The sequence below is a fragment of the Leucoraja erinacea genome, chromosome 3, assembly GCF_028641065.1.
Source record: "Leucoraja erinacea ecotype New England chromosome 3, Leri_hhj_1, whole genome shotgun sequence".
Classification (NCBI taxonomy): domain Eukaryota; kingdom Metazoa; phylum Chordata; class Chondrichthyes; order Rajiformes; family Rajidae; genus Leucoraja; species Leucoraja erinaceus.
Genome location: NC_073379.1, coordinates 42,509,892 through 42,535,167, shown reverse-complemented (window position 1 = coordinate 42,535,167; position 25,276 = coordinate 42,509,892). Strand labels below are relative to the sequence as shown.

Below are 25,276 nucleotides of genomic sequence, written 5' to 3'. Positions count from 1 at the left end.
GGCTGATCGTCCCATATCAATAACCCGTGCCTGCCTTCTCCCCATATCCCTTGCCACTAGCCCCTAGAGCTCTATCTAACTCTCTCTTAAATCCATCCAGTGATTTGGCCTCCACTGCCCTCTGTGGCAGGGAATTCCATAAATTCACAACTCTCTGGGTGAAAAAGTTTTTTTTCACCTCAGTCTTAAATGACCTCCCCTTTATTCTAAGACTGTGGCCCCTGGTTCTGGACTCGCCCAACATTGGGAACATTTTTCCTGCATATAGCTTGTCCAGTCCTTTTATAATTTTATATATCTCTATAAGATCCCCTAAACTCCAGTGAAGGAACTGCCCAAGATCCAAAGCATACTACCTCACCTGTGAAACACAGTGGTGGAGGTGTTATGGCCTGGGCACGTATGGTGCTGAAGGTACTGGCTCACTTATCTTCATTGATGATACAACTGCTGATGGTAGTAACATAATGAATTCTGAAGTGTACAGACACATCCTATCTGCTCAAGTTCAAACAAATGCCTCAAAACTCAATGGCCGGCGGTTTTATTCTACAGCAAGACAACGATCCCAAACATACTGCTAAAGCAACAAGGGAGTTTTTCAAAGCTAAAAAATAGTCAATTCTTGAGTGGCCGTCAATCACCTGATCTGAACCCAATTGAGCATGCCTTTTATATGCTGAAAAGAAAACTGAAGGGGACTAGCCCCCAAAACAAGCATAAGCCAAAGATGGCTGCAATACAGGCCTGGCAGAACATCACCAGACACCCAGCAACTGGTGATGCCCATGAACCGCAGACTTCAAGCAATCATTGCATGCAAAGGATATGCAACAAAATACTAAACATGACTACTTTCATTGACATGACATTGCTGCGTCCCAAACATTATGGTGCCCTGAAATGGGGGGGAACTATGTATAAACACAGCTGTAATTTCTACATGGTGGAACCAAAAAGTATAAAAATGGCCTTATTAAAATCTGACAATGTCCACTTTAACCACATGTGATTTTTCCTATTACAAATCTAAAATTGTGGAGTACAGAGGCAAATAAATAATAATTTGTTTTGTCCCAAACATTATGGAGGGCACTGTGCATTTCCAAATCAAGTCACTGAGTGATCTGGAGGATGTCTTGCACCTGCTCCCCTTGTCCTTCGTAACAGTGGATGTCAGGAGTGAAGGGAGGTGTTGATTAAATTATAGAAAACTGAACTGTCAAGTGAAGCTCTACGATGATTCATTTACGCAAGAAAGAAATTCAAACTCACTTATGCAATTCCTTTCATTAAAAAAAATCACTTTCATCTCATATTTTCTTTCAAAGAGACCAAAATCATTTTATACATAGAACTTATCTCTTTAGGATTCACCTCTTGATCAAATGTTGCTGCAAGTTATTTCTAACATCCAATTAACATGGGCTTTCTATTTCTGTCTCTTAGTCCTGCCTGGCAATGGAAGCTGCAGAGCGATCCAAAAATAAACTTGAAAATTCATTAACATTTTAAATCAGCATTTTCACTTTGTGACAGAATTGTAGCTCAAGTAAGAATGGTGATAAAACACTGGGATTATATCTCCAGAGAATTTTCTCAGTCTTAGAACAGAAAAGAATAAGAAGATGAGTTCAAGGCTGTTTGGCCCCTCTGTTCTGCCTTTCAACAAGATCCTCATATCCTTCAATTCTTCTAAATCTAGAAATGTATTAATATGATTTTAACTGCAGTTAATGAATGTGCTTCCGGTGCTCTCCAATGCAGAGAATTCCAATTCTTACTATCATTAAAGTGAAGAATTTTCTCCTCACTTTAGATTAAATCGGCCTAACTTGATTTAAGATAATGATCCAATTTACAGGATCATCCCAACATCCCTTCCTGAGTTCAGAACTTGGGCTGAGATCTGAATAGGGTTCACGGATTCACATATAGTTTAAGGGCATGACCATCATAGCCTATCCAACTACACATGAAAAATGTAGATATATATTAGCTGGTTAAAAGGGGCGACAGGTCCATTATTTATGTAACATTTCAAACCCTGTCTGGTTGCTCGATTTCCTAATTTCCTAGTAATTGGGATTCTGTTAACAATATCCTTTCGCCTCCTGTACATCTCCAGTGAAAGTTATTTGTTATCCCTGAAATGTAAATTTAATTTACATTTAATATAACCTGCCATTTCACAAAACACAATTATGAAAAGCAATGTTTGCATTTCTATAGCACCTCCCATGAAATTAGAATGTCCCAGAGTGCTTTGCTGCCAGTCGATTTAATTACAGCCTAAGCGTTAGGCAGGCTATGGCAGGCTATTTGTACACTACAAATAGGATGCGTCTGTTTTTGTTTTGCTACACTAAGAGTGGCATGGGGTCTTTGGCACCCACCAGAGAGCGCATATGGAACAGAGGTACAACATGGAGTCATAGCAAGAAACATCATGGAAATAGGGTCTGCAACCTAACTAGTCCACCCATTAAACATTAATCGCTTTCTTATTCTTCTCACATTCTCATCAACTCTCCCCAAGTTCTGTTCAATTATGCACTAGGGACAATTTAAAACAGCCAATTAACCCCACCAAGGCACGTATCTTTGGGATGTGAAAGGAAACTGGAGCACCCAGAGGAAATCCACTCAGTCACACTGCAAATCCACACCGACAGCATCCGAGGTCAGGATTGAACGCAGTCTCTGTCGGTGCAAAGCAGTAGCTCCACCAGCTGTGCCACCATGCCACCTGCATCTGAAAAGACTGCCTCACACAATGCTACAGCGCTCCAAACCTGTCTGGACTCCAGCCTGAATTTACAAATCTCTGGCACAGGAGTTCACCCCACAGCTTTTGACCTCAGGGACAAGAATGCCCACAGCAGTTGGATAGCTGAAGATCTAAAAGGACAAATCACAGAGATTACTGCAAGTCACACCCCCAATATCCATGAAACTCTTCCACTGCTTTTCTGTCAACGTCAGTCAAGTCAAGTCACTTTTATTTCTATAGCACATTTAAAATACAACTCTCGTTGACCAAAGTGCTTTACATTGGTGGAGGTACTAACGTTATACAACAGTGGTTCATAGATTAAGTACATACATAAATACATACATATAGCCTTCCCTCAGAGGACGTCAAGAAAGGCTTGAGAGTAAAGATGAGTTTTAAGTCTCGACTTAAAAGAGTCGATGGAGGGGGCAGTTCTGATGGGAAGGGGGATGCTGTTCCACAGTCTAGGAGCTGCAACCGCAAAGGCGCGGTCTCCCCTGTGCTTATGCCTAGACCGCGGGATGTTCAGTAACCCCATGTTGGCTGATCAGTGGGACCTAGAGGTGGTGTGGTGGGTAAGCAGACTTTTGATGTAAGTGGGGGCAAGCTTTGTAAGCATAAAGAAGAATCTTGAAATTTATTCAGAACCGCACAGGGAGCCAGTGGAGAGAGGCCAGAATCGGGGTGATGTGGTCCCTTTTTCGGGTGCCCGTCAGGAGTCTCGCTGTGGCGTTTTGGACCAGTTGCATGCGGGACAGGGAAGATTGGCTGATGCCAGTGTAAAGGGAGTTGCAGTAATTGAGGCGGGAGGAGATAAATGTGTGGATGATCTTTTCGAGGTCATCAAACTGGCAGAATTGTTTTATTTTAGCTATCATCCGAAGCTGGAAGGAGCTAGCCAGTATCCCAACCCAAATTTTCCCCTTAAGAGTTCAATTTATAAATCATTCTCTATACTCTTCTTTTTTCTACGCTAAACTGCAGATTAGACGTCAGCTATTCGAGGCTGGTACCTAGTCTATCCTCCATATCCGCATGCACTTGTTTTTATAGTGTCATAGAGCCTTGCAGCATAGAAATAGGCCCTTCAGCCCACCTTGCATTAGCCAACTAAGTTGGCATTTTATGCTGGTCCCATTTGCTTGCATTTGGCCCATATCCCTCTCAAACCTTCCTATCCATAGATCTATCCAAATGTCTTTTTTATCTGCTTTTTCCACTTTTTCTAATATTACTTTACCTCCAAAGCAGGTCCTCCAACACCATCTCAGTACTCTGGATTTTTTTCAATCCATATAATACAACCACTGATTTTCACCTTGAACACAAATGTTTAAACAAAACATTACTCCCAAGGTTTGCCCTTCTGTTGCTAAAATGCGAACGTCCACTTCCTTTGATCAAATTGACTGTTAGTAGAGCTGTAGCTTCAAAGCGCCAGAGAACCAGGTTCGATCCTGACCTTGGGTGGCGTTTGTGTGGAGTTTTCCCATTCTCCCTGTGACCGTGTAGGTTTCCTTCAGGTGCTCCGGTTTCCTCCCACATCCCAAAGACATGTCGGTTTGTGGGTTAACTCATCTCTGTAAATTGCTCGTGGCCAGTATGGTGGTGCATTGGTAGAGTTGCTGCCTTGCAGGTTTGATTCTGAGTATGGATGCTGTCTGCAGAGTTTGTATGTTCTACCGGTGACTGCATGTGTTTTCTCCTGGTGCTCCGGTTTCTTCCCACGCTCCAAAGACATACGGGTTTTGTAGGCTTTGGTAAAATCGTAAATTGTCCCCAGTACGGAGGATGGTGCTAGTGTACGGGGATCGGTGGCTGGCGTGGATCCGTGGGGCAAAGGGCCTGTTTTTGAGCTGTATCTATGAAGTCTAGTGTGTAGGGAGTAAGAAATAGAGATAACATAGAACTATTGTGAACAGGTAACCGATGGCTGGCATGGACTTGGTGGGCTGAAGGGCACATTTCTATGCTGTATCTCTAAACATTGCGTGTGGTTTTAAAAAAAAGGAAAACAGTGGATGTTGCACATCTAAAATGAAATCAAAATGTTGAAAATGCCTAGCAGGTCAGGCAGCATCTATGGAATAAGAAACAAAGGCAATATTTCTAGTTGTGAGCCCTTCTCCAGCCTAGCATGACTGTGCTAGTTCTTCCAACAGAATTCCAATGAGTTCCAAATCCCAGTTCTTTCCCACAGACCTGTAAATTTTTACGTGACCTTCAATTATTGATCATTGCCTTCAGAAAGTTAGTCTTGATTCTATCTCTACCCATCTTCCTGCCATCTCAGAAAGTTACCCACTTAATCAGACAGTCATAGTCCAAAAAGTGGCATTAATAGATTTGCCCGATGCATGCAGATAACAAGAACAGTGACACAGCTGTTAACTCACAGCACCTGCAGATCCAAGCCTGGTGCTGTCTGTGTGGAGTTTGCAGGTTCTCCCTGTGACAGCACGAGTTTCCTCCGGGTGCTCTGGTTTCCTCCCACATCCCAAACATGCAGAGGTTGGTAGGCTAATGGATCGCTATACATTGCCCCTGGTGTGTAGGTGAGTGGGAGAATATGGATGAGGGCAGGTGGAGTTGATGGGAATGTGGGGAGAATAAAACGAGATTGGTGTAAGATTAGTGTACACTAATACATGTTGGCATACTTGGTGGGCTGAAGGGTTTACTTCCACCATGCTATATAACTCCAAAATATGAGTAGCAATGAAGGCAAATGAAACGGAGACAAACATCCAGAACTGGGACAAAGTACAAGAAATGAGGGCAGGATATAAAATAGACGTGGACACTGCATCTCAGGATTAATATATTAAGGAACATTGGGGCTGCATCATTGAGTCACCGGATTGCAACCGGGCCTTAAAGGTTAAGTTCTGAAGGGAGGCGATCAAACATGAAGACTGCAAGTTTCCTTTGAGCATTGATGGGGAATGGATGATGTATTTGAGGTAATTAAACACTGAAGGGAGGAATGAACATTAGATGAGGTCACCGGATGATAAGCCAAAGACAAATTTAAATCCCATCATGATGATTGGCGAGTTTAAATTTAGTTATGTGGTATTGGTTTATTTTTGCTATGCGTACTGAGATACAATGAAAAGCTTTAATTTGTATACTATCCAGTCAAATCAAAACATACACGGGTACAATTCAGCCACAAAGCCTGGATTTAAAAGCCAAGGGCAATAACTGTAATACATGATCACCTTAAAACACTTTTGGCTCCAAAATGCTCTTTAGGGAAGGAAAGCCAATGTCCTTATCTGGTTTGGTGAGCCCAGACACTCAGCAAAGTGGCTGACCCCAACCTTACCCGAGAAACTGATGTGGTATACCATAGCTTTTAAGAGCAACTGCGGTTGAGTAGTAAATGCTGGCATTGCCAATGATACTCGGAACCAACAAATGTATTTAATACTGGAGTAACTCAGCAGGAGGGGCAGCTGTCTGTCCCGCTGAGTTACTCCAGCATTTGTGTCTGCCTTTGGTGTAAACCAGCATTTCCTTCCTACACAGATGAGTAGGAGGCAAAACTTTAACATCAGGCACAACAGTGTTTTAGGAAATAATTAGTTATTCAAGGCCAAGGAAATCAGAGTTTTTTGGTTTAATTTAGAGACAAGCATGGAAACAGGCCCTTTGACCCACTGAGTCTACACAAATCATTGATCAGCCTTTTCCACTAGTTATCCTGGTTTCTCATGCACTCCCCATACATTAGTGGCAATTTGACAAGAGAACAATTAAGCTACAAACCGTCATGTTTGGGACGTGGGAGGAAACCGGAGCACCAGGAGGAAATCCATGCAGTCACAGGGACAACGTGCAAACTCCACACAGACAGTTCTTGAGGTCAGGACTGAGTCAGAGGTTCTGGCCTAGTGAGGCAAGAGCTGTGTGCTGCACAAAATGAAGACTCTGCGTTCTTGATTGATTGAGACATACCTAGTCTATGCTGACCCGTCCACACTAGTTCTATGTTATCCCACTTTCAGATCCACTCCCTACACCTTTGGGACAATTTACAGAGATCAACTCACTTACAAACCAGCAAATCTTTGGGATGGGATGTGGGAGAAAACCGGAGCACCTGAAGAATACCTACGCGTTCAGAGAGAATGTACAAACTCCACAGACAGCACCCGAGGTCAGGATTGTACTCGGGTCTCTGGCACTGTGAGGAAGCATGTCTATCATTGCACCACTGCGCTGCGATCAGAGACACACATCACAAAAGCAGTCTAATCAGCCCATCAAGTGCAAGGCAACCATTAGCCACCCATTTACACTGATCCTATAATAATCCCAACTTTTAATTCTCCACATCAAAGTCTCTCCAGATTTGACCACTCACCTACAGTGCATTCAGAAAGTATTCAGACCCCTTCATATTCTCCACATTTTGTTATGTTACAGCCTTATTCTAAAATGGGTTAAAAAAGGTGAACCTCTGCCCCAGTGTGAGGTCCAGAACACTCTGGAGTAGGTTTTCATCAAGGATCTTTCTGCACTTTGCTCCGTTCATCTTTCCCTCGATCCCGACTACTCTCCCAGTTCCTGTCGCTGAAAAACATCCCCACAGCATGATGCTGCCACCACCATGTTTCACCGTAGGTATAGTATTGGCCAGGTGATGAGCACTGCCTGGTTTCCTCCAGACGTAACGCTTGGCATTCAGGCCACAGAGTCAATCTGGGTTTCATCAGACCAGAGAATCTTGTTTCTCATGGTCTGAGAATCCTTTAGGTGCCTTTTGGCAAACTCCAAATGGGTTGTCATGTGTCTTTTACTGAGGAGTGGCTTCCGTCTGTCTACTCTATCATAAAGGCCTGATTGGTGGAGTGCTGCAGATATAGTTGTCCTTCTGGAAGGATTTCCCATCTCCATAGAGGAACTCTAGAGCTCTGTCAGAGTGACCATCGGGTCCTTGGTCACCTCCCCGACCAGGGCCCTTCTCCCCGATTGCTCAGTTTGGCCAGACTCTATGAAGAGTCCTGGTAGTTCCAAATGTCTTCCATTTAAGAATGACCGAGGCCACTGTGCTCTTCAGGGCCTGCAATGCTGCATAAATTGTTTTATACCCTTCCCCAGATCTGTGTCTCGACACAATCCTGTCTACGGACAATTCCTTTGTCTTCATGGCTTGGTTTTTGCTCTGACATACATTGTCAACTGTGGGGCCTTATAAAGACAGGTGTGTGCCTTTCCAAATCATGTTCAATCATTTTAATTTACCGCTGGTGGACTCCAATTAAGTTGTAGAAACATCTCAAGGATAATCAATGGAAACAAGATGAACCCAAGCTCAATTTTGAGTGTCATAGCAAAGGGTCTGAATACTTGTGTATATGTGATATTTCAGTTATTTCTTTTTAATTACTTTGCAAAAAGGTCTAAACACCTGTTTTCACTTCTTCATTCCGGGGTATTGAGTGTAGATTGATGATTAAAAAAAAAGTAATTTAATCCAATTTAAAATAAGGCTGTAACGTAACAAAATGTTGAAAAAGTGAAGGGGTCTGAATACTTTCTGAATGCACTGTACCTATTTGGGGCAATTTACAGTTGCCAAATTTAGGATGTGGGAGAAAACCAGAGGATCTGGGGGAAACCCACACAGTCGCAAGGAAAACATGTAAACTACATATAGGCAGCACTAGATGTCAGGATTGAACCCAGGTCTCCAGTAGTGGGGCAGTGGACACTGTGCCAACATGGATAATTCATGACTGATGAAAAATTGAAGAGACACAGGGACGTTCTTCAGTGACATTAATAAAGTCAAGAGTTGGTGAAAAATGTAGACAATAAAATAGTATGTCTGGCTCTTCAAGAAGAAAGACAGCAACTGCATGATATTAGAGAGATTGAGGGAAGTTTGCTTCTGAATGACACTTTTGGCAAAAGGCCCAGAAACCCAGCTGCTCAGAGGCCTAGGGAGATAGCAACCGAATAATCTTTTCTCATGAAAGCTACGCTCGAGGTGTTACTAAAGTACGCTTATGGAGAGAGTTGTGGAAGTAAATCTAGCATAGGATACTGCAAGGCAAATCAGGTGCAAGGAAAGACCAAGGCCCATGTGAAACAAGAGGGAGAACAATAGCGTCTGCAAACAAAATGCGCCATTGGATCCAACCAAAGGCAGGATTTCTCTCATGCTAGCCGGATTATCAGCGACGCCTGAAGAGTGAAAGCAGCAACTGGACTGGGGCAAGCATTCTTAAAGACCACTCAAGTTAGCGGATTTATTGAAACCAATGAATCGCAGCAGGTTGACTGAGAGTAAAGAGTTTTGCAGGGCAAACGCAAAGTGGCGGGCTGAGGAGGCAACCAGAAAAGAGATGAATGAAGGGCAGGTGGCAGAGTTTGGAAGCATGGGCAGATTTCTAGGTGGTGGTCTGAATATTGCAACAATATGGATTGGCAGATTCCAGTCCATTCAGAGCAAAATAAAAACATTGTAATGGTGTAGAGATTACCACGAGGGTGATTTCAGCATAGGGAGATGAAAATAGCTCAGACACATGGTATATGGATTAACAAGTTTTGAAGATGTTCTTGCGCACTGATCAAAATGGTGACAAAATCAAGAGTTGAATTAATAATAAAGGCAAGGGGAGGCAGGGTGGAAATTATGTCCATTTTCAGAGGAGAATGCAGCACAGAATCTGGAGGAACTATGAAGAGTGGATGGGAAACGCGAATTGATGGAAGTTCGAAGGGTAAATGTAAAGTTCTAGACCGTGATTAAATGAGAAGAAACATGGAGACCATAAGACCAGAATGAGGCCATTCAGCCCATTGAGTTTACTCACCCATTCAATCATAGAACCTATCGATCTCTGCCTTTGTCTATCCTGCTTTATACTTTCTCGAAAGACCATCAGATTCTTCCGGCAGGATCTCCCCTTAATAAAAGGCTGTGGCCTTTTTTACCACGGGCTTCCAAGAACCCCAGAGCTTTATACTTAATAATGCACTGTGACATTTTACCCACCACAGAAGTGAGAGAGTGTTTTTCTCTTCTCCCTACACCGCATCCCTCAACATTCACCAGCCAATGAAGTCACTCACACGTGGATACAGAGCAAAAGTTGATGTGCACAAAAATATCCCACACACACCACATTGAAAATGACCAGAGAGTGCTTTTACGGTGACATTGATTGAGAGATCAGTGTTGCCATAGGTCATTGGGGTAACTCCCTTCTTTACTTCAATATTGCCAAAGAATCTTTTGTGTTCACCTGAGGGCTAAGTAATGGTCAAAGTTTAATGTTTCATCCACGTGAAGGTGCTCCTTCACCACTGCACTGGAGTGTTAGTGAGGAACTAGAGACAGACTGACCCCAACAACTTACAGGTTCAGAAGCACTGAACAAGGAGTGGGACCATTCATTTATAATCCACTCACATGAGAGTCTCGACGATGAAATTCACACATTTTTTAAACACAATGAGCTTATATCAAGAGAAGGGACAGAGTGCTGGAGTATCTCAGCGGGACAGGCGGCATCTCAAGAGAACGTGGATATCCAAGGGAAGGGTCCCGACCTGAGGTATCGCCTACCTATGTTGCCTGGCCAGCTGAGTTACTGCAGCACTGTCTCTTCTTTTGCAAACCAGCATCTGTGGTTCCTGGTTTCTACATTCTGCATTTATAGCAAGGGTTGTCAGTGAAAACACAAACTCTAACATGCAGTTCTAATTATCTCAAAGTGATCTTGTTTCTGGTTGATATTTATTTGTTATCTTAATGTGCCTATAAAGTTGCTGCAAGTAAGAATTTCATTGTTCCATTCCTTATGCATACGATAATTAAACACGCTCTCTCCCTCTCTTGCTATGCTAAAGCTAGAGATAAGAGACCGCAGATACTGGAATCTCGAGCAAAAAAAGTGTTGGAGAAACTCAGGGGGCCAGGCAGCGCTTGTGGAGCGAATTGGTCAGGCGTAATTTCAGGTTATGACCAACCTCAAGAAGGACACCAAAACTGAAAGATCGTCTGTCTATTTTCTTCCATGGATGCTGCCTGAACCGCTGATTCCCTCCAGCAATGTTGTACTAAAGGTAGAGTATGTAAATGCATACCAGAAGTTGATATCTCTCTCTCACGCACACACTTATATGCATACGCACTTGTAGGTCAGACGACAATTGCTCTACCCAAATAAATGTTCCTTTCTAATTTGCCTCCTTATGATATTTGCATATATTCGAAGTATGAAATTCTAAAGATGGTTAACTAACTTTTGAAGAGACTAACAAAAGTAAAAGGGGGTAGGAAATGACAGCCTTGTTGGCTTAAAAAAACCAGGAGAAAGACAATGGAGGTAAAGATGTTTTGGCAAAATCTAAATAAATTAGTTTACATGCAGCTATGCAATGAGGTCCAGAAGACTCCAATGGAAGTGGATCATAATCCCTCAAAGGTAAACAAAGTGCAAGTCAGGAAATTAGCAGACAGTGCAACAGCACCAATGCAGTATCCCCATGGAAATAAATTTTCAAATGGATTGGGTAAACTAATAATAGCAGCAGGATGCATTCAACGAATGCACTGAAGACAATTTACTGGATGAGGATATTGAACAACCAACCAGGAAGACAGTGAATTTCAGATTAATGTTTTGCTCTGAGATTGGATTAATTAGATTGGTAGTATCTGGAGAAGAGGAAACATAGCACGATGAGTTCATATCAAGGATGAAAGTGATTTAGCTAAAACTATAGACTTGACCAAACTAGATTGTGAAATCAGGTTGAAAAATTATAAATGCCAATGGGAAATAGGCTATAACAAATATTAAAAGGAATAATTCAGCAGTTGAATGGAACAGATATTTCCTAAACGATTAAAAAGCCCGTAAATGTTTCAACTACGAACATCTAGAAAGTTGGATAGGATTCAATGAAGACGACAGAATAGCACACTTGGGGACTATAAAGGATTTAGAATCCAGCAATGGGTGAACAAGAATTGATTACGGAGAGAAAACAAAATGACAGCAAACTAGCAGGAGACAGAGAAACTATTGTAAATGCTTCCATAGATATGCAAAAAGGAAAAACCATGAAAGTAAAGTGGGTCGCCCGCAGAATAAGGAAATGGAAGTCAATAAATGAATCTATTTAAATGAGACTTAAAGCCAATTTTAATACATTGGGAAGTAAATGATCTAAAAGTGAAGGATCTAAATGCATAAGAAATAAATAAATCAATTATAAAGAAGTAGAATAAGAACTTGGGAATAAAAGTCAACAAACCCTCTAAACCCAATGACTTAGATCCAAGGGGTTTAAAAGGGCAGAATGCATTGACACATGATGCATTGCTTTGTGCCTTAATAATTTCCCCAGATGATTTCCATGTTCAAAGAAAGTAAGGAGATATGGAACAATGACAAGGTATCAGTTGTTGGCCAATTGCTGGAATCTGTTATTGAGGACAAATTAATATGGCATTTAGAAACTGACAGAGTATGATGAGCTTTTGTCGACACTGGGCCTGTACTTGCTGGAGTTTAGAAGACTGAGGGCGGACCTCATTCAAACATACAGAATTGTGAAAGGCTTGGATAGAGTGGACGTGCAGAGGATGTTTCCACTAGTGGAAGTCTAGGACTGGAAGTCATAGCCTCAGAATAAAAAGGACACTCTTTTCAGAAAGAGATGAGGAGAAATTCCTTTAGTTGGAGTGTGGTGAATCTGTGGAACTCGGCACAGAAGGCTGTGGAGGCCGTCAGTGGATATTTTTAAGGCAGAGATAGATAAATTCTTGATTGGTACAGGTGTCAGAGGTTATGGGAAGAAAGCTGGAGAATGGGGTTAGGACGGAGAGATGGATCAGCCATGATTGAATGGCAGAGTAGACTGATGGGCTGAATGGCCTAATTTGACTCCTATCCCATATGACCAAATGAGGTAATTGCCATAGAATCACTGGCCACCTGCACACGTGGCATGCTATTTGTTCCAGAATGGGTCCCTGGGACCCGGAAAGGCAGGTACCAGTGCAGTCAGCCTACTGAAATCACAGGAGAGTTTTGACAGCCACTGAGGTTCCAGCCCTTAGATTGTCCGAAATAAGGTTACATTGAATATTAGTCTTTGGCGTTCATAATCATTTAATAACTTCTAAGGCATATTTAAAAAGAAACACTGAACAGAATACATCCACACACTGAAAAACAATTTAAATCATTAAAGCAAACAAATAATACAACTCAATTCTCTGCTTTCAGTTGATTTCTCTCATTTGTCCAACTGAGCACCATTGTGCTTCAACCATAGGAAGTTATAGGAGCAGAATTTGGCCATTGGGCCCATCAAGTCTACGCCACCAGTCAAGCATGGCTGATCTATCTTTCCCTCTCATTCACATTCTCCTGCCTTCTCCCCATAACCCCTAACATCCGAACTGATTAAGAATCTGTCAATCTGCGCCTTTAAAATACCCAATGTCGGCCACCACAGCCTTCTGTGACAGGTTAATCCACCACAAGTCCAGCAAGCAGGCTTTCCAGCTGAGATGTCTACTGGAGCAATGCTGAGTCCGCTGGTAGCCAGATTTAATTGAACGGGCAGGTTGGGCTTCCAGCAGAAGATCGCAGACTCTCTGGGATTCCCCAGCCTTCCAAGGGGAGATTGCCCCTTTGATTTTGCACCACACAGATGGCACCTGAGATTTCATCTTTTCAGTGGGTGCTCCAGGTCTGGAGGGTACACATGAAAAGCAGGTTTTGTCTCTACACCCACCCCAGGTAGAGGAGGGTGTGCAGGGGAAACAGGTCCAGTTTGACAAATGTAGATTGATCAACAGATGCCAGTCAAATAAATGGAGTGAACAGACACAGAACAAAGGGGGATAAAAACACTCAGAAGCAATTTAGTTTATGAGACAATGGAGAAACTAGGTTTACTCCCTGGAGTGGAGGAGATTAAGAGGTAACATGATGAGACATACAAAATTCTGAGAAGTGTACAGTAGCCTGCAGTGACTTTTCCCATATCAGAAGCAGATAAAAGTCAAGGACATAGATTTAGGGTAAAGGGAACAGATTCAGATGGGATAGGAGAGAGAACATTTTCACCGAGAGAGTGGCGTGTCTATAATGTACTACCTGCCAGAGTGGTTGCTGATAGCATTTAAGAAGCATCTCGATGAACACTTGAATCACTTAAACAGAGAGGGCAGTGGACCACGTCTCAGGCAATGGGGTTAATACCAAACGGTGTCCATTGGTTCGTGTAGACAAGTTGGGCCAGAAAATTTGGGCCAAATGGCCTGTTTCCATGCTGTACAATTCGGTGATACTCGGACCCAGAACATTGACGGAATTTACATTCATTGTGGTGCTGGCAGTCAGCAATCTGTTCAGTCGAAGGATCAGTACACGCGTCTCAAACATTCAGGTTGCAATAATAGGTGTCAAATGAAGAGACACAGTACAACATACCCCACATTTTATGACAATACACAAGGTAGCCCTAAAGTAAGCAGTGAGGGTAATGCAAAATGGCTGTAGTGGTGTATGGATCTTTAAGGCAAGTGTGTAAAAAGATATATATTTAATTTAATGCATTGAGAACATTTAGGTCTGAGACCAAAACATGTTTGGGAATCAAAGGACATATGTACTGGGCAAGAAACAGGGCTAAGTACTGGTCATCACATTGGATGGAGGAAAATCAAACTCAAAGAGGCTCAGTGACCTCGAACGGAACCCATTTTTTGCGTTGTGTTCCATTTAGTGTGCTCAACTTTCTGCACCTACCTTATGCGTAAAATAACACAAAGCCGAATCTCTCCATTTGAAAGGTGCATTTAGTACCATGGTTTCCATCATTAGATAGATCACATGATAGTACAACATCCTACATACCTGTTTTTTGTTGCTGTCTTCTAATGCTGTAGACTCCGGCCCCTCCTCTTTCAGGTTCTCCTCCTGGTTCTGGTTTTCATCTTTCAGGATCTCCTCGTTAAGATTTTCCTCCTTCACCTTTTCTTCTTCCTCCGCAGGTTGCATCTGCACCTCAGCTGGGGGCTCCCCCTCTGGCTGGACTTCACCCTCGGGTGGTGGGACAACCTCTGCCTGAACTTCGCCCTCAGATTGAGGTTCAGACTTAGGCTGCGACTCCCCGTCTGGTCGGTTTTCACCCTGAGGCGCCATCTTCTCACGGTGAAGTCGTGCCCGTCGACCGAGGCGCTCGTTGTGCCGGGTGAGGTGGACACTGAGTTCCAGCGTACTGAGGATCTTGTCGTTGCAATGGTTGCACTCGTAGGTGGGACTGTGTGACCGGGTGCTCCCTGGTAGCAAGGTGAAGTCCAGCTTCAATTCTCGGCTGTGATGGTCCACGTAATGCATACACAGGAGTTCTGCAGTGTTGAATGAGAGTTGGAAGCACTTTATACACTTGAACGGGAGCCATCCTTTGGGTTTCCCTTCAACCACTGCAACTGTTTCTATATTAGTGACCTCTTCCTTAACTTCTTCATCTGCCTTGTCATCAGAGTACACAACAGTGAAGTATCCATTATATTTACTCACGTACTGCTTTCTCGGATAGACTCCTGGGTGTCGCTTCATATAATGAGACACAAGCCCCTTCTTCGTGTAGGTTTGGAACGAGCAGAGCGAGCATTTTTTCTTTTCCACCGCTCTCCTGAGCTCCTCACTCAAGGGAGGCGACTCGGGTTTGGTCTCGATGGGGAGAATGAGTTTCTCGGGTTTCTTGGTGATGATGGTTTTGGAAGCGGCCAGGCAGTGAGTGTAATAGGAATCGATGTCGTGCCGCTTTTGGTAGTGAGCTGCCAGGCCTTTGCGGAGCGGGTGAGTATACGCACACAAGGCACATCGGAAGATGTTGTTCTTTCCCTCTGGCTGTGCTCGGACGTTGTTGTGTTTATTCCGGTAGTGTCTAGCTATGCCCTTTCTGGAGGAGCAGAAGTACTTGCAGAGTTGGCATTTAAATAAGGTACTGAGCTCTGCACAGCCGCTCACAAAGTGTTGGGGAGTGGGAGAAGGGGGCCTGGGATTTACCTCAGTGATGGGCGCTGCATCATCTCGGTATTCCTCGGATGCGTCAGGCTGCTGGGGTTCCATTGTCTCGGTGGCGGATTCAGTGAAGATATCGATAGCGGGCTGCCGGTGGTACTTCTCATAGTGGACCTTCAGCTTCTCCAAGGAGCCGTGCGCATACGGACACAGCTTGCACCGATAGGCGCCAAAACCCTGCTTCGGGACTTTGATCATCTCTTCCAAATCGGTGCTCTGGCCATCGGGGAGCTTCTCGGCCTCGTTCATGAAGTCGTCGGCAGTGACTTTGATGGTGGGATGCCGCTTCTGGTAGTGGGTGAGGACGCCGTGGATGCGGGTGTTGACGTACGGACAGTGTCTGCATTTGTACAGCGTGCTGGGCTTCTCGTCCTTCTCCAGCGCAAACTCCGCCGCTTTCACCTTCACACCCGGGTGCTTCTTCCCGTAGTGGGTCAGGAGGCCGTGCAGGTTGTTGTACTCAGACTTGCAAACCTTACACTGGTAGGGGGAGCTGCTGGGCGCCGGGGTGACGGGAGGCTCCCTCAGCAGGGACGGCATGGAGACTTTGAGGGGCAGCTCGTCCTCCAGCTGGCTGGACTCGGAGGCGTTGAGGGAATCAAAGGCAGTATAGTCATGGGCGGTGGGGTTGTTCTGCTCCAAGGTGTCCTTGCCCAGGATGATGTCCAGCAGCACCGACTCGTCGCCACTGACTGCCCAGGGGTGTAGGGCCTGATAGTGGTTTGTAATGTCCCAGATGGAGGCAGCTTCGAACTCGCAGTCCCTGCACTTGTAGTGTTTGAGGTCAATAAGGGCGATCTGTGAGGGATTGGCGGAGGGATCGGGGCCGGCCCATAGCTTACTGGAAATGTAGGTGTAGTCCACGGGGTGCTCAGGGTGTCGCTTCTGGTAGTGTATCAATAGCCCACTGGGCTCCTGGTGAGAGTAGATGCACCACTCGCAGTGGTAGCCGGCAGTCACCACCCCGTCCTGGTACGCCCAGCGTAGGATGGTGGTGACGGTGGCCTTCACGCTCGGGTGCTGCTTCTTCAGGTGCTTCCGCACGGCGTAGAGGTAGTGCGCTGTGTACGAGCAGTGGCGGCACTTGAAGAAGCGCAGCTGCTCAACCTCGGCCTCCGGCTGCACGCTGGGCAGCGGGGTGCTGGCCCCACCGCCATGGTGGTTGGTGGCCCTCTCGCGCTGACTCCTCACGGCCGCCGTGTGCTGCCGTACCAGCTCCGCTGTAGCCTTGATGTCGCGGTGCTTCTTACGGTAGTGAATGACCACCCCCTTTACCGTCCGGTTGCCGTAGTTGCAGTGCTGGCAAAAGAACATCATCTCGCCCTCGCCCTTGTCGGTCACTCTCTGCTGGCTGCTGATGTTCACCACCGTTTCGTAGCTCTTCTTGCCAGCCTGGCTCGTTGGCTGGGTCATGATCGGCCTCGCTGGTGTAATCTGCAGCTCTTCCATGGTCTTCCTCAGGGCAGGAGTCGGGGGCGCCTGCTTGATGTACTTAGCCGTCACCTTGACTTCTGGGTGCCTTTTCTGATAGTGGACAAGCACGCCGACTACCGAGCGGTTGCTGTAAACACAGTGCTTGCAGTAGTAGAGCTGTTCAAACTCAGCCGGCTGAGCAGCGACTGGAGGGTTGCTGGGTGGCGTCACCGGGCATGCCTCCGTGATGTTCTGAGCATTGATGGCGGGGTTCAGCACGGACACGACGCGCATGGTCTTCTGGATTCTGAAGTAGGAAGCTTTTTCCTCTGGGTGCTTCCGCTGATAATGGACCAGCACCGAATGCATGTTCGGGCTGGAGAAGGGGCAGACGTCACAGCTGTATACCACGGCACTTATCATCGAGGACTCTCCCTCCTGGGGGCTCATACTCTTGGGCGGCTTAATGTTCGGGGGGCTGGTGGGAGCATCGAGGTTGGGTACGGAGCTCGGCGTCCCGATGCTCTTCACACCGGAGTTGAGGATTTCTCGCAGGGTCTGGGATTCGGCGTTGCTCTCGCTGGTTTGTTGGACCACGTAGCTGGAGAAGATCATAGAGTTATTGATCTTCACGGTGGGATGCATCCTTTGGTAGTGAGGCATGAGGCTGCGGACGTTGGGACTGGTGTAGGAGCAGAAGCGACACCTGTAGATCAAGTTGGCTTGGTGGAAATTTAGGATGTTCTGCGCTTCGGGATGGAACTGGGCGTAATGCTGCCGCAGGTCTTCAAACTCCGCGTACTCCACAAAACACTCAAGGCATCTGTAGACTGCACTGTGATCCGTTGGATCCTCTATGTACCTGAAGCTGTATTTAATGTATGGATGCATTCGTTGGTAATGGGTGCTAACGCTGCGAGCTACCTTGTTGCTGAAATTGCAGTGCTTGCAAGAGTAAGTCTTTCCAGAATCTTCACCGGTCTCAGAACCTTCCTGATAGCCGTCCCTATTTTCCGAGTTACCCTTTTTGTAGGTGCCGTTCCCACCCAGCTTACGGGGTGCACCGTCACAGTGTCCAGCTGCATTTGAGGTGCCGTAGTAATCCTCGTCGTCGGAGAGAGTCAATTCAATCTCGGCGCTGTTGCTTACTGAATAATCCTGGTCCACTGACCCGTAAACAGCGTCTTTGTGCAGTCCTTCAGTCCCTTCAACCCACATCTGGTGGCCACTGTAGCTGTAATTCTGCATGTCCATTAAATGGTCCAGCTTTCCTTCCTCTTCCTCTAGTTCTCCATCTGCATCCAATTCCACGTCATCCTCTTCCTCCTCGTCCTCTTCCTCGTCCTCCTCCTCTTCATCATCTCCCTCCTCCTCCGCATCCTCGACGGCAATCACTGACCCCACCTCGCTGGCCTGCTGGTTGGCCTGGCTGATCTTGCTCTGCAGGTTGTTCGCTATCTCGTCGATGCGGGTCCGCTTCTTGGCCGGCGACAGGTCGAGCGGGCTGTCCGACGCCAGCCTCTTCCCCTTCTTGAAGAGGAAGGAATTCTTTGACGTCGATCCCAGGATGGAGGTCTGAGTTTTCACGATTCCCGGGGACGGAAGAGCTTCGAACTGCGACCCGGAGTCCTGCAACGCGTCGCCCATTTCTTCGCTGGCTGCCAGCAAGGCGTTGTCGCAGAACGAGTGCTTGTGTTGCTGATGCACCCGGAGGCCCTTTAGAGTCACGGTGGAGTAGCTGCACATGGTACATTTGTAGGGGTACTGTTGCTTCGAGTCGCACATCGCCGCCGGCTTCTCCCCATTGACCGTTTGGTTCTGGTTAACGTCTACAGTCACCAAGCTGTCGTTCAGGGTCACTGCGCTGCTGTTGGCCGAACTCACCGTCTCCCACTCCGAGGAATGGCACTGCTTGTGAGCCGCCAGCTTCTGGGCAGTGGTGCAGGTGAAACTGCAGAGGTTGCACTTGTGAACGATGGTGCGGCCGGACAAGTGGATATTCTCTATGTGCCGGGAGATGCTGCGCCGGTGCATGGTGAGGAACGAGCAGAAGGGGCACTGGAAGCGGTTCATGTACTTCCGGAACGGGATACCCTTGGTCTCCAGCAACTTAGTGTTGCCGATGCTCAGCAACTTCTTGCCGGAGCCTTCCGAGCCTTGGGAGGCCAGCGAGTCCATCTCGTCCATGTCCAGCTGCTCCTCCTCGTCGGAACTGCTCCGATCGTCGCTCAGCAGGCTGCTGGTTTCCAAGGAGGAGTTGGGCAGGCTCAAGTCGGCCATCCCGAAGGAAGGCCTGTCAGTCAGAGCAGCATCGTCAGGATCGGGAACGGCCTTGGGCTTTGTCTTCTGAAAGGGGAACTTTATTTTGATGGGAGCAAACCTGGGGGTGGACGTTGGGCTCTGCTTGGAGGGGGATCCCTCCATGGAGCCTTTCATGGCCTGGTACTGAGCACACGGCATTTCCCCCCCGCCCGCCGTCAGGGGCAAGTAATTTGAATTTGGAGACGTCTTCTCTGAGTCGGACTGCTGTGACTTGGTCTGGCTGGGGCTTGAGCCCGACTGCTGCTGCCTCAGCGAGGAGATGATCTTGACCAGGCCCTGGGCTAACAGGTTGCGGTGTTTCTTCATCAGGTGGTCGCACCAACGCTCCCGCCGGGAGGTGTGATAGCCACACCACTCGCAGCAGAAGCTGCCCCGCGACTTGGTCAGCGGCTTGACCTGCGCCTCCAGGATGCTGCGCTCCACCGCGTCCACCGGCACGTCGCCCAGCTGATCCTGCACCTTCATGGTGGAGCGATGGCACAGCTTCTGGTGCTTGATGATGCGGGCGCGCCGCGGGCTTTTGTAGGTGCAGTAGCGGCAGGCGAAGACCTTGCCAAACCCCTCGTGCAGCAGGACGTGAAAGCTGGACGGTGACGGCGGCGGGGCCATGTCCGAGGACTCGCCCCCAAACAGCGGCCCTTCAATCTGACCGTGGATCTTCCTGGTGTGTTCGCCCAGCAGGCTCCTGGATCGGAAATAGCGGACACAGTACTTGCACTGAAAAAACTTGTTGGCGGGCTTGGGATGCTGGTTGACATGATGGCTGTACAGAACGGAGCTGTTGGTGATGAAATTGGACGAGCCGGGCTGATAGGAATTTTGTGCTTAAAAAAGAAAAAGGATGTGTTAGAACATTTTTCACCAAGCCACATTATCAGAGCAATAATCTAATTGCCATTATATTGTATCATAAAGGTGGTGGCATCTGCACCAGATCACATCGATTCTATCGATTCTTTATCGCGGTGATTGAGATTTTTAATAACTAATGGTGCTATATGATCACTTTGACTGAACAAGGCCATTTGGCCCATTGTAATTGTCCCTGCCCTATGACAGCTCTCTGAATAGTTTCACTCTCTCAGCCTTTCCCTGGAGCCCTGCACATATTTTGCCCTCTTCAAGTCTTTATCCACTTCCATTTTTAAAGCACTATCTGTTCTCACTGCCCTTTTAAACATTGCAGTCCATATCACACCAACCGCTCAGGTCGCATGTAATGCAGTTGTGGTTTAAACAGCTAAATGCCTCAATAATAACAAATGTGGAAGGTAAAAATGGTCTTTTAGAAATAAATCCATCCACCCCCCTCCCTCACCCCCCAATTGCTGCTTATGTCAATTTAATTGTTGATGATGCCTTGAAATAGGAAGGTCCGATTTCTGTGGAGTATAAAGGGTTGCATTGGCCAGCTGGGCCTAATGGTCTGTTCTGAAGTGTGGTCGGATTGTAGTTCTATTTTACTCAAAGAGTACGTTAAGTCATTGACCATATCAGGCATTAAACAACAGAGCCTTGAATGTTAACATCGTTTAAAAGTTATTCACAACGAGGTTAGAAAAAGAGTGTTTTTCGAGGAACCCAGTGAACCTGAATTTCTTCTCCTGTTTGCGGCGAGTGTGCAATTAGCCAGCAACATGAACCCCCTGCAATTTCATCCCATGTCCCTTGTTAGCTTGGCAGGGTGGTTTTTGTCTTTGAGCTATGGCTCAGTGACAGCTCTTTTTGCCTCATAATTAATTAACTATATTAAAAAAAAATCTTTCTAATTGAAAGGCAAGAATTCTACCACACCATCTGATGCACTGCTGGAGTCTAACTTGTGTGGTTAGGTAAATCACTCGGGAAACAGCATGTCACAGAAGACAAGGTAAGGGATGCTCTGACTACATCAACTCATTTTGCTAAATAGTTTACAGTAACCTGTGCCAAAAATATTTCTTATTGCAGAAGTAATTAGATACTCTCCAGGCCAAAGATTATCAGATGCCAATCATCTTAGTTTAGTTTAGTTTAGACATACATTGTGGAAACAGGCCCTTCGGCCCACCTAGTGAGCGTCGACCAGCGATTGCTGCGCACTAACACTATCCGCCACGCACTAGGGACAATTTACAATTTTACTGAGGCCAATTAACCTACAAACCAATACGTCCATGGAGTGTGGGAGGAAACTGGAGCACCCGGAGTAAACCCACGCAGGTCAAGGGGAAAACGTACAAACTCCATACAAGACAGCACCCGTGGTCAGAATCAAACGCGGGTCTCTGGAGCTGGAAGGCAGCAACTCTACCACTCCATTCATTAATGGAGATAGTTAGGAGCACTAGACTACTCGTGCTGAATCAGCACTTCAGAGACGACGGATTATTTTGCTCAAGACCAATGGTCTTTGTTCAGGGCATAAAAGAGCAATCGTGGCATCAAACTCTTCAATGTGACAGCCCTTACGCCCACATTTGAGGCCAAATTACTGAGGACCTGTGCAGCACAAATCATGAAACAATGAGCGCTAAAGGACCTCGGTTATCAACCAAGCCTGATACAGAGCCTGAAAAATGTGGTGGTACAATCATTTATTTTTAAATCCCTTTATATATGTAACTGTTTCAGTTGGCTTTTTAAATGAAGATAAATTCGAGTCAGCAATATTTCACAATGACACGATGAGCCCAAGAAGCCATGCAGACTTTCCAATCTGCTCTCCAAAGATCGCCAGCCAAATGTAAAACTGACAAAATGCAACTGGAAGAGAGAGAAATCTCAAAGCCAATTGTGAGAAGCTTAACCAACTCTAAAAAAAATTAAAGCCTGCCAAATACAAGGCACCTGGCAAACCACAGCAGTGAAGTGAAACAGTAAAGCAATGAGACTGTTTCCAACATGAGTCAACGTTTATTCAATGCAAGTTCATGCTTCCAATGTGATGGGAAGGCCAGACTCACCAGGTGTTTCCACTGGAGAACCTAGTTCAGTCTTCACCGTAGGGAGGCTGCTTATGTCGGCTTCAGAATCTAGTGTTGGTGTAAGAGATCTGGGTTGACCTATATCCTCCTCAGAGGCTTCCACGTGGGGTAGAAAGACAGTATGAACGTCCTGGATATGAGCCTTAAGATCATCGTAGGTTTCTGCCCGGTAATCGCATCCATCGCACTGCAGGGCCTCCATTACTTTGAGCGCCTTTTAATTCGCGGGACCTGGAAAAAATAATCAAATGAGTAAATTATATTGTATACTGAAACCAGAGCAGAAAGATGCACAAACATTGCTGGAAAGGATAGATTAAACTAGTGCTACAGAGGGCAGAGAGTTGTGGATGTAGGCAAGTCCATCACACAAGCCAGACTTCCCATCAGTAACTCCATCTACATCTCACAACACAGCCAACATAAGACCGTTCCTGTCCCGGTCATTCCTTCTCCCTGCTCCCGTCAGGCACCAGATACAGAAGCTTGAAAGAGAGCACCACCAAACTCGCAAACAGCTTCTTCCTCTCTGCTACCAGGCTTCTGAACAGTCCTTCTTTAACCTAAAGTACATGTTGATTCTCCTCCTCTTCCCTGCAGACACTGGACTCTGTTGTCCAGTGTCCTCGAGGTGCTGGCTCGAAGGGCCGAATGGCCTACTGTTGCACCTATTGTCTATTGTTTTTTAAACTAATGCGCGATAATGCTAAGAACTGTATTCTGCACTCTGTATCCTTCCCTTTGCTCTACCTATTGTACTTGTGTGGCTTGATGTGTGTGTGCGTGTGTGTACGCACATATGTGTGTGTGTGTGCGTGTGCATATATATATATATATATATATATATTCATATATATTCATATATATATATATATATATATATATATACATAAATATATGCATATAAATATATTGTTACCAGATTTTGATTGGATAATATGCAAAATAAAGTTTTTAATTGTAGCTCTGTACACATGTCAATAATGAAGCTAAACCTAAACATCCAAACCTTTCCAAATGCATAATCCCAGATATTAATGCACCCCTTAATTGTGGCCCAATGAACATGGAGGAGTTTATATGCAGCACAATTGATGGCCACACCTTCACCTACCAAAGCCCTCTCTGAAATTCTGAGTAAAAAAAAATCTGCATCTTCCCATCTTGGTTCTTTTGTCAATTATCTGTAACCTATGCCCTTTTAACCACACTCCTCACACATGTATAGTTTTTTATTTATTTAATTTGATCAAAGGCTTTAGCAATTCTCTATGCCTCCAACCAATTTATTTTCTACTCTGAGGGATAACCTGAGTTATGAAACTCCATCGGCTGTTTCTGGAACATTTCAACTTCAAAGCAACCTTTCTGATCAGCAAAAGAAAAGTACAATTGTAAGACATGTAGATTAAGAAATTATATGTTACGGTGTAACACGTGAGTGGTGGAAAACATCAATTGGATATTTAGAGCACAGCATCCAAAAAGGCCACAAAAAAGACAAAGTGTTGGAATAACTCAGCAGGTAAGGCAGCATGTCTGGAGGACATGGATAGGTGACGTTTTGGGACCCTTCTTCAGATATCCTCCTGGAAATGCTGCCTGACCCGCTGAGTTGCTCCAGCATTTGTCTTTTTCTGTAAACCACCACCTGCGGTTCCTTTTATCCCTTGCAATCACATGTGGTTAAAGTGCACATTGTCAGATTTTAATAAGGGTCTTTTTTATACATTTTGGTTTCACCATGTAGAAAATACATCGTCTCCCCCATTTCAGGGCACCATAATGTTTGGGACACATGGCTTCACAGGTTATTGTAATTGCTCAGGTGTGGTTTAAATGCCTCCTTAATGCAGGTATACGAGAGCTTTCAACGCCTAGTCTTTCCTCCAGTCTTTCCATCACCTTTGGAAACTTTTATTGCTGTTTATCAACATGAGGACCATAAGTTGTGCCAATGAAACTCAAAGAAGCCATTATGAGACTGAGAAACAAGAATATAACTGTTAGAGACATCAGCTAAACCTTATGGGCCTGTCCCACTTATCTGATTTTTTGGGCGACTATCGCAAAATTTTCAACATGTGTTGTCGTAGGTTGTCGCCAGATGTCATAGGTGAATTCCATTAAAACTAATCCCTGGCAGACGCCTAAAGAGTCGCCTAAGTGGGACACGCCCATTAGTCTTCCCAAAATCAACTGTTTGGAACATCATTAAGAAGAAAGAGAGCACTGGTGACCTTACGAATTGCAAAGGGACTGGCAGGCCAAGGAAGACCTCCACAGCTGATGACAGAAGAATTCTCTCTATAATAAAGAAAAATCCCCAAACACCTGTCCGACAGATCAGAAACACTCTTCAGGAGTCGGGTGTGGATTTGTCAATGACCACTGTCCGCAGAAGACTTCATGAACAGAAATACAGAGGCTACACTGCAAGATGCAAACCACTGGTTAGCTGCAAAAACAGGATGGCCAGGTTAGTTTGCCAAGAAGTACTTAAAAGAGCAACCCCAGTTCTGGAAAAAAGGACTTGTGGACAGATGAGACGAAGATTAACATATCAGAGTGATGGCAAGAGCAAAGTATGGAGGAGATAAGGAACTGCCCAAGATCCAAAGCATACCATTCATTGATGATACAACTGATGATGGTAGTAGCATAATGCTTTCTGAAGTGTATAAACACATCCTATCTGCTCAAGTTCAAACAAATGCCTCAAA

The 25,276-nt window shown here is 45.5% G+C and overlaps 1 protein-coding gene across 10 annotated transcripts in view; it reads right to left on the bottom strand.

Moving 5' to 3' along the window:
• The window catches only part of znf462 (zinc finger protein 462), a 135,121-nt gene that overhangs the window by 31,011 nt on the left and 78,834 nt on the right, over nt 1-25,276 (bottom strand). For all 10 annotated transcript variants that reach the window (XM_055632545.1, XM_055632540.1, XM_055632544.1 and 7 more), the window contains 2 exons: nt 22,533-22,784; nt 14,680-20,411 (listed from right to left, as the gene is read on the bottom strand). In XM_055632545.1, coding sequence (XP_055488520.1) covers nt 14,680-20,411; nt 22,533-22,755 — 5,955 coding nt within the window. In that variant the 5' untranslated portion in view covers nt 22,756-22,784. The remainder of the gene's footprint in view (nt 1-14,679; nt 20,412-22,532; nt 22,785-25,276) is intronic.